This window comes from Penaeus chinensis, chromosome 7 (assembly GCF_019202785.1).
Source record: "Penaeus chinensis breed Huanghai No. 1 chromosome 7, ASM1920278v2, whole genome shotgun sequence".
NCBI lineage: Eukaryota > Metazoa > Arthropoda > Malacostraca > Decapoda > Penaeidae > Penaeus > Penaeus chinensis.
Genome location: NC_061825.1, coordinates 37275491 through 37290490, shown reverse-complemented (window position 1 = coordinate 37290490; position 15000 = coordinate 37275491). Strand labels below are relative to the sequence as shown.

At 33.7% G+C, this 15000-nt stretch overlaps 2 protein-coding genes across 3 annotated transcripts in view; one reads left to right on the top strand and one right to left on the bottom strand.

The window, feature by feature from the left end:
• The window catches only part of LOC125027372 (RNA-binding protein RO60-like), a 20108-nt gene extending 11364 nt beyond the window's left edge, over positions 1–8744 (top strand). For both annotated transcript variants that reach the window (XM_047616419.1, XM_047616420.1), the window contains exons 9-13: positions 157–304; positions 492–593; positions 1436–1594; positions 1723–1883; positions 2211–8744. In XM_047616419.1, coding sequence (XP_047472375.1) covers positions 157–304; positions 492–593; positions 1436–1594; positions 1723–1883; positions 2211–2337 — 697 coding nt within the window. In that variant the 3' untranslated portion in view covers positions 2338–8744. The remainder of the gene's footprint in view (positions 1–156; positions 305–491; positions 594–1435; positions 1595–1722; positions 1884–2210) is intronic.
• Positions 8734–15000, bottom strand: part of LOC125027370 (protein VAC14 homolog) — a 12451-nt gene continuing 6184 nt past the window's right edge. The window contains exons 7-15 of the mRNA XM_047616418.1: positions 14927–15000; positions 14660–14793; positions 14196–14337; positions 13700–13820; positions 13073–13247; positions 12393–12511; positions 12026–12105; positions 11241–11385; positions 8734–10845 (exon numbers count right to left, since the gene is read on the bottom strand). The exon at positions 14927–15000 is cut by the window's right edge and continues 55 nt beyond it. Of these exons, the coding sequence (XP_047472374.1) occupies positions 10677–10845; positions 11241–11385; positions 12026–12105; positions 12393–12511; positions 13073–13247; positions 13700–13820; positions 14196–14337; positions 14660–14793; positions 14927–15000 (1159 nt within the window). The 3' untranslated portion in view covers positions 8734–10676. The remainder of the gene's footprint in view (positions 10846–11240; positions 11386–12025; positions 12106–12392; positions 12512–13072; positions 13248–13699; positions 13821–14195; positions 14338–14659; positions 14794–14926) is intronic.

Genomic DNA, 15000 nt, shown 5'->3' with positions numbered 1-15000 from the left:
ATCAAATTATGCAATGTTTTTCTTTCTTTCTTCATAATATGGGGTCCATATTTGCTTTGAGAGTTTCTTTTTTTGTCCATGTGCTGTGTGTGTCCGCATTTGATGATAATGTTTTGGATATTGGTTTCGTAAAGTGAAGTTCTTGTTTGTGGTCAGATTCTCCAGCGAGGCCTGTGGCAAAGTGTACGAGAAGAAGTCCTGCAAGTCCCCGCGAGCCCCTACGAAAGCTCCCCTCAAGAAGTCAACCAAAGTAAACCAGAGCGTTGTTGATGCTCTTCACAAGCTTATTGCTGGAAGTTCAAAGGCAAGTAGTTTTTGTAATCATCTGTCTTTATTCCTAGGATTTTCACTTTGTTGCTGTCAGGGTAATTACATGGAATATTTTTTATTAGATAAGGGTTCCAATCTTGATAGGTGATTTTATCTTCATACATATCTTACTATATATATAATATCAGGAGTTTGTGTGATTTTGAATGCTCGCTTTCCAGAATCTTGAAAAGACAGCAAAGAAGTTAGCAATTGTTGTTGATGTTCGAGGCTACATGAGCACAAGCCATGTGTGGACAGGTAACCCAGAAGGCAAGGGGGAGGTAAGTACTAACCATTTACCTGTTTATTCCAACATGAGGGTATTGAAGATATGTGTAATACTCTGTTATCATGCATTGTGGATGTGGTATCAAATGTTTCATATTTGAGGGCCCAAAATTACAAATAGTATTGTTGTTTTATGAGACATGTTTCCAGAGATACAATGTCATCATTCAGTACTTTTTGATGATTTAGTTAGGCTAGTAATTTTTTGTCATGCCAATCACAAACCTCTTTATTAACAGAGGATTACTTCTTGCCAAGTTAATTTGCCAATGCCGCTGGGGAAAATGAATAAAAAATGGGGAAAATGCTGTGCTCATTTTCTATATTTTTTGTGAAATGTACAGAGATGGCTCTGCTAGTACTTAGCCACAAAGGAGTCAGTTAGTAGAACTTATGACCTTTCATGATTTGAATTGGCAGGAAAAATATAATTTTTACTAGTGCTATGAATATCGATGATGTTATCTTTTTTTATAAACATTATAACTACTATAATGTTATAAATATTAGTAACAGCAAAATAAGATAACGTAAAATATTTTCATAAATAAAAGAAAAGCGTGCAAAACAGGCAGTATTCGTAACTGGCTCATTGGTGACTTAGTACAAGTGTAGCCATCTATGTATTAAAACGATCAAACTAGTACTCACAATGGGCATAGCACATACGTACATGTCATGCCGTCAGCATTGGGTTAAAGTGGCTGTTTTTTTGTATTAGAAAGATCAGAGATATAAAATTACATTTAATGTTTTTTCTCTGTCTCCAAGGTATCTTTACATATACTTGTATATAGAAGTAACATTGTACATTGTACATTGTACACTCTAATAGGTAACAGGACATGAAGGAGCTGCTGTAATTGTGCTCACCCTCACTTCCGGTGGAACTTGCCCGGTCGTGAACACCCTGGCCTTCTCTGGCACTGGAGTAGCTGAAGTGCCTGTTACGGAGGGAATAACTCTCTTGCAGCTGGTGGAAAAATTCAAGGAGGTTAGTGTTGTATCTCGAAATGTGTGACATGTATTGTATTATTTCCCAAGAGAGCTTTTTCCTACTAACTGTCTGGTATTGAGAAAGATGGAATGACACAGGATAAGGAAAGGTATTCTCCATTGCAGACGGTGATTGGTGAGGTCAGTGTTGATGTCGCTCTGAATTGGGCCCAAGAGAAAAATATGGAGACTGTTATTGTCATCACCCACAAGCTTGACCAGCAGGCCATCACTGCTGCTGCCCAGTCCCTCAAGCAGATCAATGATAAGAACAACACACAAATGAGGTATGTAATTATTGTTGATTTTTTTTTTTTTTTATTACTTTAAATGGCTTGAACTTGGATGGAAATTGATTGTTAGGGAACAAGTATATCCCAGCTTTTTCTCTATGATACTTGTGACTGTGTTAAATCTGTTATTTTCTAAATGCTGTAGGGAACAGTCATACATGTAGCAGTAGCATTGTCATTAAACTGAAGCAGAATAGTAAACTTCTCATGAACTGTACTGTTAGAAGTTGAGTGCATCATATTGGGTTTGATATTGATTTCCTCTCTAGTATGGACAAGCAGATGCAAAGTGGTTGATTGCCTTGTCACATCTTGTTGCAGACTGGTGTTGTGTGGACTAGGGACAAAGCATCTACATACCCAGCGAACAGAAAACTTCCTCCTTGTGCTTGGATTTGATCAGCGAACACCCAGCATCATCAGAGCCTACCATGAGAGGCTCTTTTAAGATGGGGACAATGTTAGCCTTCCTTTTTTTTATCGCAGGAGAGAGTTGCTGTGACCAGCAGTTGGAGGAGATCTGAATCACAGTTGTTCCTTGCAGATCAACCTCAGCTCTTAAGGCATGGGATTATGACTAGCAAAGTTTATTGTAGGCCATTGTGAGTGAGGTTGTTGGGCAGTCAAGGCATTTGTGACTTTCTCAGCAAACCGTAACAATAGAAAGAGGCCTCATTCTTGAAGAGTGCGATCTCATTTTCAGATTTAAGATTCAGGAGATCTTGTTGCGCCTTTGAATCCAAGTTTTTCAAGTGTAAGGGGTTCAGTGCAGTGCTTGAAAAGCATAGGATTTTCAAGTAAAATTAACTGCATGGTCCTTATGACAAAGCATAGCACAGACTGAGCTAGAGTTTTGGTGCCTTCACAAAATTTTTCCAGATATTTAGTGCTCGGTCATTTTGTAGAATCATTTTCTCATGTGAAGAGTGAGTAGGCCAATGTTTTGAAAGATCTGAAAGTATTTTATGACCAACACATTTGTCTATAAAATGTACCCTAACATACCTGATATTTGCGGGTTGAACTTCTTGTTCAGAATTCCAGAGGGTAGCATATATTGGTCTAGAAACTTTTTGAAATAAAGATTAGCTTTAATGATGCTAAATAGCTATGTACCATAGAGTCTGTTAGATAAAAGGGCTTATTATGCCATTTTAGAATAATTGAAATCTAGAAGGTGATATTTTTGAGTAATTAGTGCTGGTAATATCCATCCACATACGTAGGCAGATGTAAGGGTTATAACTGCCATTTGATTTAAGTATAGAATTTTATTCCAGATATATTTTGGAGAAAAGTGTACGTGAAACTTGTACAAAATTCCAGTACATGTTAAGTGTATTCTGAACTACAAAAAGATCTACTTCCAGATCTTATTGTTTACAGTTTCCCTCATTTCTACTAGCCTTTTCTGTAGCTCTTTCAGGACCCAATCTTACAAAAGTGGCATGATATTCAGAGCTGTATGTTATAAAGCTAAATCAATGCTTGTGAAAGACTTTGTGGTAAGATACAAACATTAAGGTAGCTCCTTTTATTATAGACATGCAAATTGGAATTCATTTTTCTCGAGTCCTGTCCATCTAGGATGCTGAGTAGTACACATATCATTTGATGCTTCACATGTCATATGTTGTCTAGGATCTATTCAAATGTGACAGGGCTATTATAGAAAATCTCAATTTACAAAAGAATAGATATAAAGAACATTTCATTATAAATGCTGTTGCAAGGTCTACTTTTTTATGACAATCAAACCACAGATGATTTTTTTTTTTCATATGAGAAAACCAAGTTGTTAGGCTGGGAACTATAATAATAAACTAGATGTTTTTGAAAAATAGATTTGATTCTGTGCCACGATATTGGTTGACTTTTGTAAGTGGAGACAATATTTAGGATCAATCATATAATGTGCGACTTATCTATATGACAAATGACAGATCTAGAGAGATTGTCTTAAGATATCAAGTGATATAACATAATTTGTGGCAGTATAAATCAAGGTTAGAAAAGTGTGAATTGTTTCTGGTGTAGAAAGCTGTGGAATCCAAGGGCAGTAGTGAGTGCTGGTCTTCATTTGTGATGGATGAAAATACTCCCTTTAATTTGTGTTTAGGATTTTTGGTGTAGTAATGGAAACAATTGTGTGTAGCGTGTAAGTATTTAATGGAAAGAATGAAAAGTTTTCTTGCGCTAAAGATGTTGATGGATAATGGAAGGGAATAGTAACTGTCAGTGTCTGCTGGTGAGGTGATCTGTGAAGGCAGCAGATACTGAAAATGGTGTGACATAATTTAGTTATATATATTTTTCAGTTGCCATTTCAATCAAATCCATTGAATTCTAATTAGTGACATTTAGCAGATGGTGTAAGTTAATAAATTTGAAGTTAAACTTGCAGGATGGCTGACGTTCTGCTAGAGGTTGGTAATCCATCGTGTTAAAAAAATATAAATTCAAGCAAAATCTTTGGTGTTGTACTAGTCATGTAAAAAGGGAAAGATGGAAACTGTGCAGCATTTTCCCTTTTGCTCACAAGTTGCACATAATTCATCTGTTTCTTGTGCTGAGTTTAAGGAAATTTTTTATTTTCATTTATCTGTTTTGCAAAGAATGATAAATTAAATACTTCAGACTAAGTGAGAACTATACAGGAAATTACTTTATGTACTGGAAAAAAAAAAGGTTTTCCTATGAATCTCCACTAAGTGTCAGGATTGACTGTTTATGTTAACAAAACTTTGAATGAAAACAATCTAAGTTATAGAAAATTGAGGAAGCTAATGTTCAGAGGGAATTTTATATTGATGAAGAAACCAAAGCTGGGAATTAGCATTCTTTAAAATGGAATTTTATCTCTAAATATTTTATTTGAATAATACTCATAATACATAGAATTTTTTCTTCTTGATATGGAAATCTGTAAAGGGAGTGATATTTCTTCCATTTTGTGAATACAATGGCAAAAGGAATTAAACCCAGTGGAAAGCATTTGATACCATCACATCTTCATATATCAGAGCAAGAACACTTAGTTATGACACAGTGTCTGTTATGCCCATTTGTGATTGCTCCTTCATTCAGCATACTATTCGCTTGAAGACACCTGACATAATTCTTCCTGCTCAAGATTTCGTGTAAGGTACCATCCAATGCACCAGAGGAAAGTTGGGAATACAGAAAGAGCAATATATTAACTTGTTCTGGATTCATGAAAGTGATTCGGTATGGATATGGAACATCCATGAGGTTAGGTTGTCTCTTGTTTCCAGATCCTATTTTAATGGATTTTTATGGTGCTGTAAATGTGTGTTAAGGCCTTCCAGGTAACAATCCTGATATCAGATAATTGTTCTTTAAATAATGTGTATATGCAAAATATTTGTGTTGAACTTTATGGGAAGAGGGAGCCATAGAACTCAAGTGATTAACAAAAAATGATGGAAAGGCATTCCTCAATAATGTCTGCACTTGAAGATGTTGCTTCTAGGCATTGTAAATCTCGGATAATTTGTGGTTCTAACCCAGCTCACTTTATCACTTACTGAGAAAGTTATGCAAAAATGGAAATGTTTAAAAGGAAAACATACCAGTTGTGCTCATAAAATGTAAGTATTGAAACTAATCGAACTGGGAAAAAGTGCAATTTTTTTGAGGATTCAAGGTGAGTAGGAAGGGTTGATTGTGTAATAACAATATATAGGTTGGCCTCATTGGAAAAAAAACTAATGGTAGCAAAATAATATCTCCTGAATAGGATTGTTAGTCAGTATTTATCAAGATCTGATACTTGATTAGGCCAATAGAAATATGTCATATAGTCCCTTATTTAGTACAGAGCTGAGGCTATCCTGTAAGACAATTGAACGAACTTTTGCATTTGTTCAGAACCATCACCCAATGTGATAATTTTATTGATGGGGCATCACTCATCAATTGCATGCCTGTGGGATATCGGTGGAAAATTTAAACTAAAACTTTGTGAAATGCCAGAAAAACTCAGTGACGTTACTGAAGTGTCTCTTGTTTTTTAATTATTCCTGGCAAAAGAAAAAGCTTTAACCTGTTTTGAACTTCTTGTTGTATGTCATGATAAGAAAATGATTTGCATTTTATATGATTTCTTGCATTTCTTGTTTTTGTTTTAAGCATTTTATGTTTTGTGTTGTATTTTATATATTCTCTTTGGTATGTATTATTTTAAATCTCTATGAATCCACTTGGTTGCATGTTTTGTGTAGTAGCAGCATTTTTATTGCTTTGTAATATTTATATCAAGGCTTTACCAACTTTATTATTTTTTTCATTATTTTTATTCTCTTGTAAGGAGAATGGTGAGTAATAACTATTGAAATGGGCCAGATACAAACATGGTAAATATAAGGCATTTACGAGCATGGCATTTTTTGTGTATTAAGATAATTTGGTATATTAATACTATGTTTAGTCAGATTCTCTCGTCATGTTCGTTGTTAATCAAATGATGATGCCTCTAGTCTTCAGATTGCATTGCCATTTTATGTTTCCGCTTTAGCTTAAAAAGAAAGGCAAGAAAAAATATTTTTGGGTTTACAATCATATATTTCTACAAAGGATAGTATATGGTGTGTTTATTCTCATTTTAAAATTTTGTTTGGTGAATTAGACATTGTAAAAAGATATCCAACAGTTTTGACTTATGCTTTGATATAGGTATAGATGCATTAGAGGATATTAGGGTTATAAAGTGCAGGTTTGAAAAATGTTCTTGTTCACAAATTGAGTAAGTAAACATATTTGAAAATTGTCTGCAACATTACATTTTGATTCCCAAGTGAAGCTGAACCAATTGCACATATTGTCAAAGAAATGTTGGAAATTAATGCAGGCAAATATGGATTAGTGACATGGACATTTTGTCTTTTTTTTCCTCTTCCGTTAACGAAAATCATAAAATTTGGAAGCTTTAAATATGGTGTATTGTTATGTATTGGAAAAATGTAGGAAGAAATGAGAGATTAGGTCTCTGGCAGAAAGGCACTTAGGTATAGATTATTTTCTGGGAATAACAAACACAAGAGAAACCCTATTGTTCAATGCTGTGTGTAAGTGCAAGCAATCATCTATGTTACGTATGCAGGAATATATATATATTGTCTTATAAAAGATGTAGAATAATCATTGTTTGAATACCTTTTAGGCAGCTTTTAGAAGGTAATGCTTATTATTTAAATATTTATGCATCTCACCAGAAAAACTAGAATTTAAGACATTTTTTTAAACTTGTGGTTTACTTTGCATCTTGGAACCCAAATATGCAATGGTAAATGAAGTTGTTAAACTGAATGGTAGGGTTTGGTCAACTGGAACTATCAATCGAGAAAAATCAGTGGATCACAAGTAGGCGCTTCATGAACACAGGTATCTTGAAGGGGAAAAATGTACTGTTGGAGTAATAGGTTCCTTGAAAGTTCTGAAAAAAGGCTTGATTAAGTAACTATTAATAATTAGTAAACTCATGAAACCAATTTGATTATAATGTGCTTTTGATAAATTTGCTGATTTTATTTGTTAGCAGGACGCTGTTGTGAGCTCTTGGTTATTGATTTGGTTTATGTTTTGTGGCGTAGTTTGCAAGTCCAGTAGACGTTAAAAAGAAAATATTATATAAAGAACAAGAAAAAATGTAAAAAAAAAAAAAGAAAAAAAAGAAAAAAAAAATGGGAGCAGCATTTTTAAAGATAGATATTTACATGTAGATGCTTCGTGTAGACATTTGCTACATGGCTTTTAGTTATAATGTTACCTCTTCTTGTGTAGCTCGTATATTCCACATTCTACCAAAGAATTTGTTATTGTGTATCCTTGTTTGGCTTTGTGAAGTATAAACCTCCTTATATGTGTACTTGACAAATCTTGTAGCTTTTGGCGTATTTTTATTTATTATTCTTTAGCAATGAGGTGTTTGATTATTATTATTATTTTATTTATTATAATGATTATGACTTTTTTTTATTAATTATTATTGGAAATTTCTAATGGAATTACAAGTCCAAATTGGTTAAAAAAAAAAAAAAAAAAAAAGGTTTTAACATTGTCCATGTTTCTTTTTATTTACATCTGTGAAGTAAGTTGTATTATTGTCAAGGCATAATGTTTTGTCACAGTTTGTGATCAGTTTATTAAGAAGAAAAAAAAAAAAATGTAATTCAAGAATATTCTATTGTTCTTGTGGGAACTCCCTCTGTTGAACACTTTGTTTTATAGCTTTGATTATATGATTTAGGCAACTAAGTAGCATGCTTCTATTTGTTATGGATGTGGAAGGGTCTTTAGTATTCCTCTGTGAATTTGTTTTTCGTGTGTTTCATTTTTTTTCTGGAGGCAGACAGCAATATCGACTCCACAGTATAATCTGTTCTCCATTGCCAGTGAGGTTGTGGTGCATGTTTCGTGGTTTTTAATGTAAGCCTCAAGAGCAATCATGGTAAAAGTAGCTGCAATGGCAACATATACGCTTGTGGAACTAAATCTCATTAGCTTGGGTCATCCTCTTATTGCAGCATTTGCCTGCCTAGTACTATAGTACAAGTGTTTATTGGCTTGTATTTTGGCCAAGGGGAGATCAATCATGCCCCCCTTGGAAAAAAAAAGAAAAAAGAAAAAAAAAAGAAAAAAAAAATTGCCTGGATTACATCTGGAATTGAGAATATTTATAATATCTAGTTCGAGAATGACTGATATGCAGTACTGGATGTAGGCAGGGAGTTTGATGAGATGTGCACAGTCTTTCTCTTGACCACATATTTTTATATCCAGTCTTTTTGTTAGCACATAAATACTCGGGTGAATAAATAGTAGATTGAAATACAAGAATGCTTTATTTTCCTTGGAGTGTTTGCAATGTCTTTATTTTCTTTAGGAACAAGGAAAAAGAAAATCACATAACCAATCATAAGGATGCTAAAAAGAACGACTAAATTAAACCTTTAAGAGCTCATTATATGCATAAGCCACACTAACATTTATCCAAATAATTTAATCATAATCTCAACATTACACTGGTGTGTCTGCTATCAAGATAAACTGTCTTGACTGAAATAAGACTCGTACCTGGCGTACATACATATGTATTTATGAAACACACATGCCAATAACTTCTGAACATGAGTACACAACAGACTGAACAGTTTTGTTTTTTTACATTTTAGCAATTTAGTCATAGATTTAAAAATAAATATCTTGGGATTACTCAAGGTATGTCTTGCTGACCTTAGATATTGACAGCAGAAAATTTTAAGTCATCAAATGGCTAACCAATCAAGCAATTGGGCATACTGGACTATGTAAACAATTTACAAGAATGTGCTCTTTGAGGTCAGTTCCAATACAGTAAAATATTCCTCACAATCCTTAAAAGTTAGATCATCATGTGTGCTTTCACGTATGACAAAACCACTTTACAACTTCTGCAAATTGGATTTTCATCACAGGAGAAATTACTTATACTAAATACATATTTTTCAAATGTTTTACATTTGCTACAAGGACATAAAACAGGACCAAGGTGAGAAATTATAGGATTAAGGATAAACAGAAGGATGATCAGGCACAAGGCAGATAAAGGAATAAAAATTTTACTTGGTCACAAACAACATTATAAGTGTAAAGGAATGTTTCAAACAAACTCTGCAGTAACAGACTCACATACTGGCATAAGAAGTATAAATCTACCTAATATTTTTTTTGGTTGGTAAGAAAAATTCGTGCTAAACAAGCCTGAAGCTCTTGGCAATTTATTGTCAATGATTTGCCATTACTCTGAATATATACAAAATTTTATAATTTTATAATTTTATAATTATATATATATATATATATATATATATATATATATATATATATATATATATATATATATATTTGCAAACACATACAGTACATAAACTCACACATATGAAGAAAATCAAGGAAACTTATTTAATAACGAACCCGTCAAAGTTCTGTCTGTCAGGATATATGTAGACCCTTCGAAATATTTCTGAATGCAATTGATATACATTTGTATATGAATATGTTGAAAATGCATATACATATATACTGTATAAGCAAAATATGAATGTATAATGAGAGAATCAATCTATATAGTCAGCTATTTAAATGTATGTGTAAAGTCTACATATTCTCTCACACAGCTAAGAACCACAGATTGTATAAGTGCTCTGTTCTTACTTAAACTGATATCTAGTAAATGGCAGAAAGCAAAATAAAACAAGACATACTATTCATCATTATCATCATCAGCAAGATAACCATTCCTGCAATAAACTATATAAGAAAAACCTGTCCGCTTGTTCAAAGCTTGAACTACTGAATAATTAACAGCAGGTGCATTCAATTATAATACTGTTATCAACAAACAGGTATTTTATTCTTATTTTCTCACCTCTCTGTCTCTCTATTTATCTGTCTCTTTCTTATTTTGTAGCTTTGCTCTCTCTTGCTTGCACACACTCACCCACCGACTTACTCACATTTTCAATCACTCTCTTACCCTCTATTTTTCTTGCTTGCTCTTCAAATCCATCTCCATTTCTTTTCACTCAGTCTCTGTATATATGTGTTTATGAGTCTGTCCATCTGTGTAGTGTGTGTACTGATCAGTCTTATCTCTCTACCTGTATTTCTCCCCCCACTCATTCACAATTTATCTCGCCCCAATAATGCCATGCTCTCATACTTTCATTGTTCTCATTTGCTTTTCCTTTACCTTTCAGCCTCCTATGAACACAGTACACTCGGTCGCTAATTCTGGTGTCTTGAAGAGGGCTCTATACTCGACTGCAACCTTTGCTTGATTTTCTGGTGTTTATATTTGCGATGTTTGTCTTGCATTGTGCAGAAGTGTGTAAGTAGCTCCTCAAAGTCGATGTTGCTTGCTAACTTCCGATTCTCGCTTTTCCCATGTGTGTGCCTGTAAGTAAGACATTATCAAATACTGTTATTAAGACATCATACAATTAGATAAATAATAAAGTGCTAGATAAATACTATGCCTCAAAGGTTCAAAGTCTACTTAATTCATCTACTTAGGAATGATTACAAAAAAATATGAAACATGTATAAATCACTAAAGACATGTAATTATTGCAAGTTCATTACCTTAAACATTTCCTCTATTACAAGCCTACATAATTATTAACATCCTTCACCATGCTATAATGATACAAATCTTCCTTTGAAATAAACTACACAATTGACTGATATCAAAACCCATTAACTATATGTCTCCATAAATAATAAACATTTACAGATGGTGAGCATTTCACAACTTGGATAAGATTCCTTGTTCTGTTCTTGTAAACATACTTCAACAAGTGCGAAGGGGGAACACAGTTGAGACGACATCGCAGGAGTGTGAAGGCATCACTCTGAGGCAGAAGCATCAGCAGGCCATACAGTGTCTCGACCAAGGCAGAGTGTCCAACTGGGTCCAGGAGTTGCAGCCGAAGATCTGTATGAGGACAGAGGTGCAGTTACGATAATATGTTACGAGAGAAACAAATTGATGCATACAAGTGATAGCAGCGAGAAAGAAGAAGAGTAAGAGAAAAAAAGATTGACAGGTAAAACTAAAGAAGGGGGAGAGAAGAGAGCAAATTATATTAGCAAGAACTGCCAGGCATAGATGAAATGGATAAATGGAAGTGAAAGGAAAGAACAAAGGGGATATTAGTGATATTATGAGGTAAGAGAAGAGAAAAAGAAAGAATAATGGAAGCAAAAGTCAAAGAAAAAACAGGAGAGGAAAAAAATGGACAAAAAGAGGAAACCATCAGAGAGAGGAGAGGAGAGGAGACAAGAGAAGAGAAGAGAAAAAAGAAGAAGAAAAAGAAGAAAAATAAATTCAAAAGAGTCATGAGAGAAAAAAAAAAAATGAGGCTGGGAAGGAGAGACATTGAGATGGAACAGAAAAGGAAGAGAAAGGGTGTTTGGAAAGAATAGCAGTGCCTGGAAAGTGGGCTGATAATTAATATCACACAAATTTTTTAAACAATTTTACTGACGTTGAATAAAATAAATATATATTTTGCACCAAACATTGATAAAAGATAAAAAGACAAAATAATACATTATTTTGTAAAACTACTTACATGTGAATATTGGAGATTCTACAAGTTGAACCAACTTGTCTACCTCCACAAGGAAGTCTGTTGTGACTTCAATGTCTCCACTTTAATAAAGAATTAAGGAATTTCTCTGTAACTTCTATGACCCCAAATACAAAAATTTAGAAAGTCTAGTCTTCTGATTCTGAATAATATTACAAGGAAAGACAAAAAATACAAATACCTATTTAATTTCTAAAAGATGATCAATTCAAACCAAACCACATTTTCTTTGCATTACAAAATAACAAAATGAGCTCGATACAAGAATGAAAATTCAATTATCCTCGTACATGAACTCTGAATCATAAACCAATATTTAATAACAGTGCTCGTAGGTAGAAAAGGATACAAAGCGTGAACCAGAGCGGCCGCATGAGAATAATTCTGCGTGAGTAGACACAGAGTCAGTGTTGCCACCGGATTGTGACTCCATGATCGATACAGCTTCACAAACAGTTCACAGTTCTCCTGAGGAATCATAGGATGGAAATAAATAAATGATATATAAACAAATAAATAAAAAAAAGAAAGAAAAAAAAAATTGCTACACTACAAGTCTGGCTGAAAGAAAAATTGACTGGAATGGTAGATATAAACAGTACATCTACATCATGTAGATGACCGTATTTACTGATAGTGGAAAGATAAGTATAACAGCACATTCTATTGTTCCAGAGTAAAAAGTTTCTATTCTGAAGACAATCTTGCTGGGCTACTCCATCCTCCCACATATGATGACTAATTATAAAAATCTTACTATAAAGATGGATAGTACAATAGCTTGACTAAGTGAATATTAATCCAAAGACTACATCATAATATATTTCTCGTAAACAGCAAAATAATTATATAGTTAAACTAAGAGTCCATATAGCAATTCGTAACATTCTTCTCTCTATTCATGATTCTAAATCGGGAAAAGATAGTAAGCAAGAACATTATTAATGAATCTAAATCTAACATGCTAACAAATCTAACTATCTCTTCAATATGGCAAAAATTAATTACTTAAAGCAAGATATGCCTTACTACAGTCGACAGATCCTTCAGCTGTAACCGCAGAGAAAAAAGTTCCTTAGAGGTTAAAAGAATTGACGATAAAGTCTGCACCATTTCTGAAGCAAAAGTTAGATTTTCTTCCTTCTGCAGAAGTTCAGCTAAAGTTCTATAGATGTCCTCAGCACTCAACATTACACAAAGTTGTCTGGAAAAGAGAAACCGATTATAATAATGAATTTTACTTAATCATCAACATTTTTTTTACAGAATGATTTTTATTAGTGCTGAAGAATTAATATCAATGTGAATTAGAGAAACTTATATAAAAAAAATAATTTGAGGAACTGATGTTGTTACTTCTTATCAACATCACTTCTTTTTATTTAATGAAGAGCAATATAATAATCATTAGTCTCCTTTGTTGATTTATAATAAAATACAAACTCCTCCCAAAACTTGCCTGACAATCATCTACAAAATTTATTAGATTGAAATTCCCTTGGTCTATTAAACATATTATCAAACAAGCCACATAATTCCAACCTCACACGTCAACATCACTACCAAAGATTATGACGAATTTGCTATGAGGTTCACAGCTTCTCTTGGATAAAAAAGTACAGGTAAATAACAAGTAAAATGAAAATTAACTGTTACCTGATAATAAAGGGTCCTCTGTCCTCCAGTAAGTTCCGCTCTGTTGCGAAGAGGTGAAGGAGGTTCTGGAGAAATCTTGTGAAGTACTCGTCCACACTATTTCTTTCCTCTCCTTCAATAACTTGAAGATGAAAAGAATATAAGAGAACTAAGCATTTATCATCTATAACGCTGTGATGTCCAACAACAGTAGATGAATATAAAGAAAGAAAATTAATATATAATGCTCCACAGATGCCAAGCAGATACTTCAGTGCACTCATCTACACACACACACACACACACACACACACACACACACACACACACACACACACACACACACACACACACACACACACACACACACACACACAAACACACAAACACACAAACACACAAACACACAAACACACAAACACACAAACACACAAACACACACACACACACACACACACATACATAAAAGAAAGAATAATAAGAATAAAAATGCAACTAACAGAAATAATAAAGTTACCCTGAGTGGCAGCGGCATGTGGCTGATTGGTAGTGGATGCAATCTGCGCCAGCACCTGAATGACCAAGAGAACCACTTCGTCTGATGGGTCTGAGAGAGTCCGCAGCAGGACGTGGAACAGTTCTTCTAGATAACGACACATCTGCCAAAGGATGTGGTAGTGGTTTATGAAATACAATTTTCTGTCATGTTTAGAACTAGTATGTTCTTTTTGAGTCTATGAAAAATATTACTTGACAGCTTCCATTTTTAATATATGTGAAATAATTAAACATATACTTTTCAAGATGAACCTCTCACAGACAGTTACTAAAGATATGTCTATAATTATATATATATTTCATATTACTTATATCTTGGACCTTTTTCAAGTAAAATATCTATGTAGTACACATTCTACTATGGCTATATTACAGACCATTATGAACCATAAAGGTCACATCTACTGCATAAAAATTCATTACCTTATTAGGAATCTTATTGTGGAGATGATATATCCAGCGCAGGACTGCTGTTTTACAAGGAACGGGTGTGTTTCGTAACTGTTTGAGAAGCACCTCCATTACCGAACCAAGGTCAAGACCTTGATTATTAACTTCTGAAAAAAAAAACACAGATAAACATCAAATCTTGTAAATTCACAAAACTACTAAGCATACTAACAGTTAATAAAGTAGAACAATGCTTGAAATAATTATCTAAGGGTCCAAAGTAATGAAAAAATGTCATACCGCCTGAGGTGGATGATGATGATGCTTCCTTTGAGGTGTCAGCTGATCCCTCAGGGCCCTCTCTGTCATCTTCT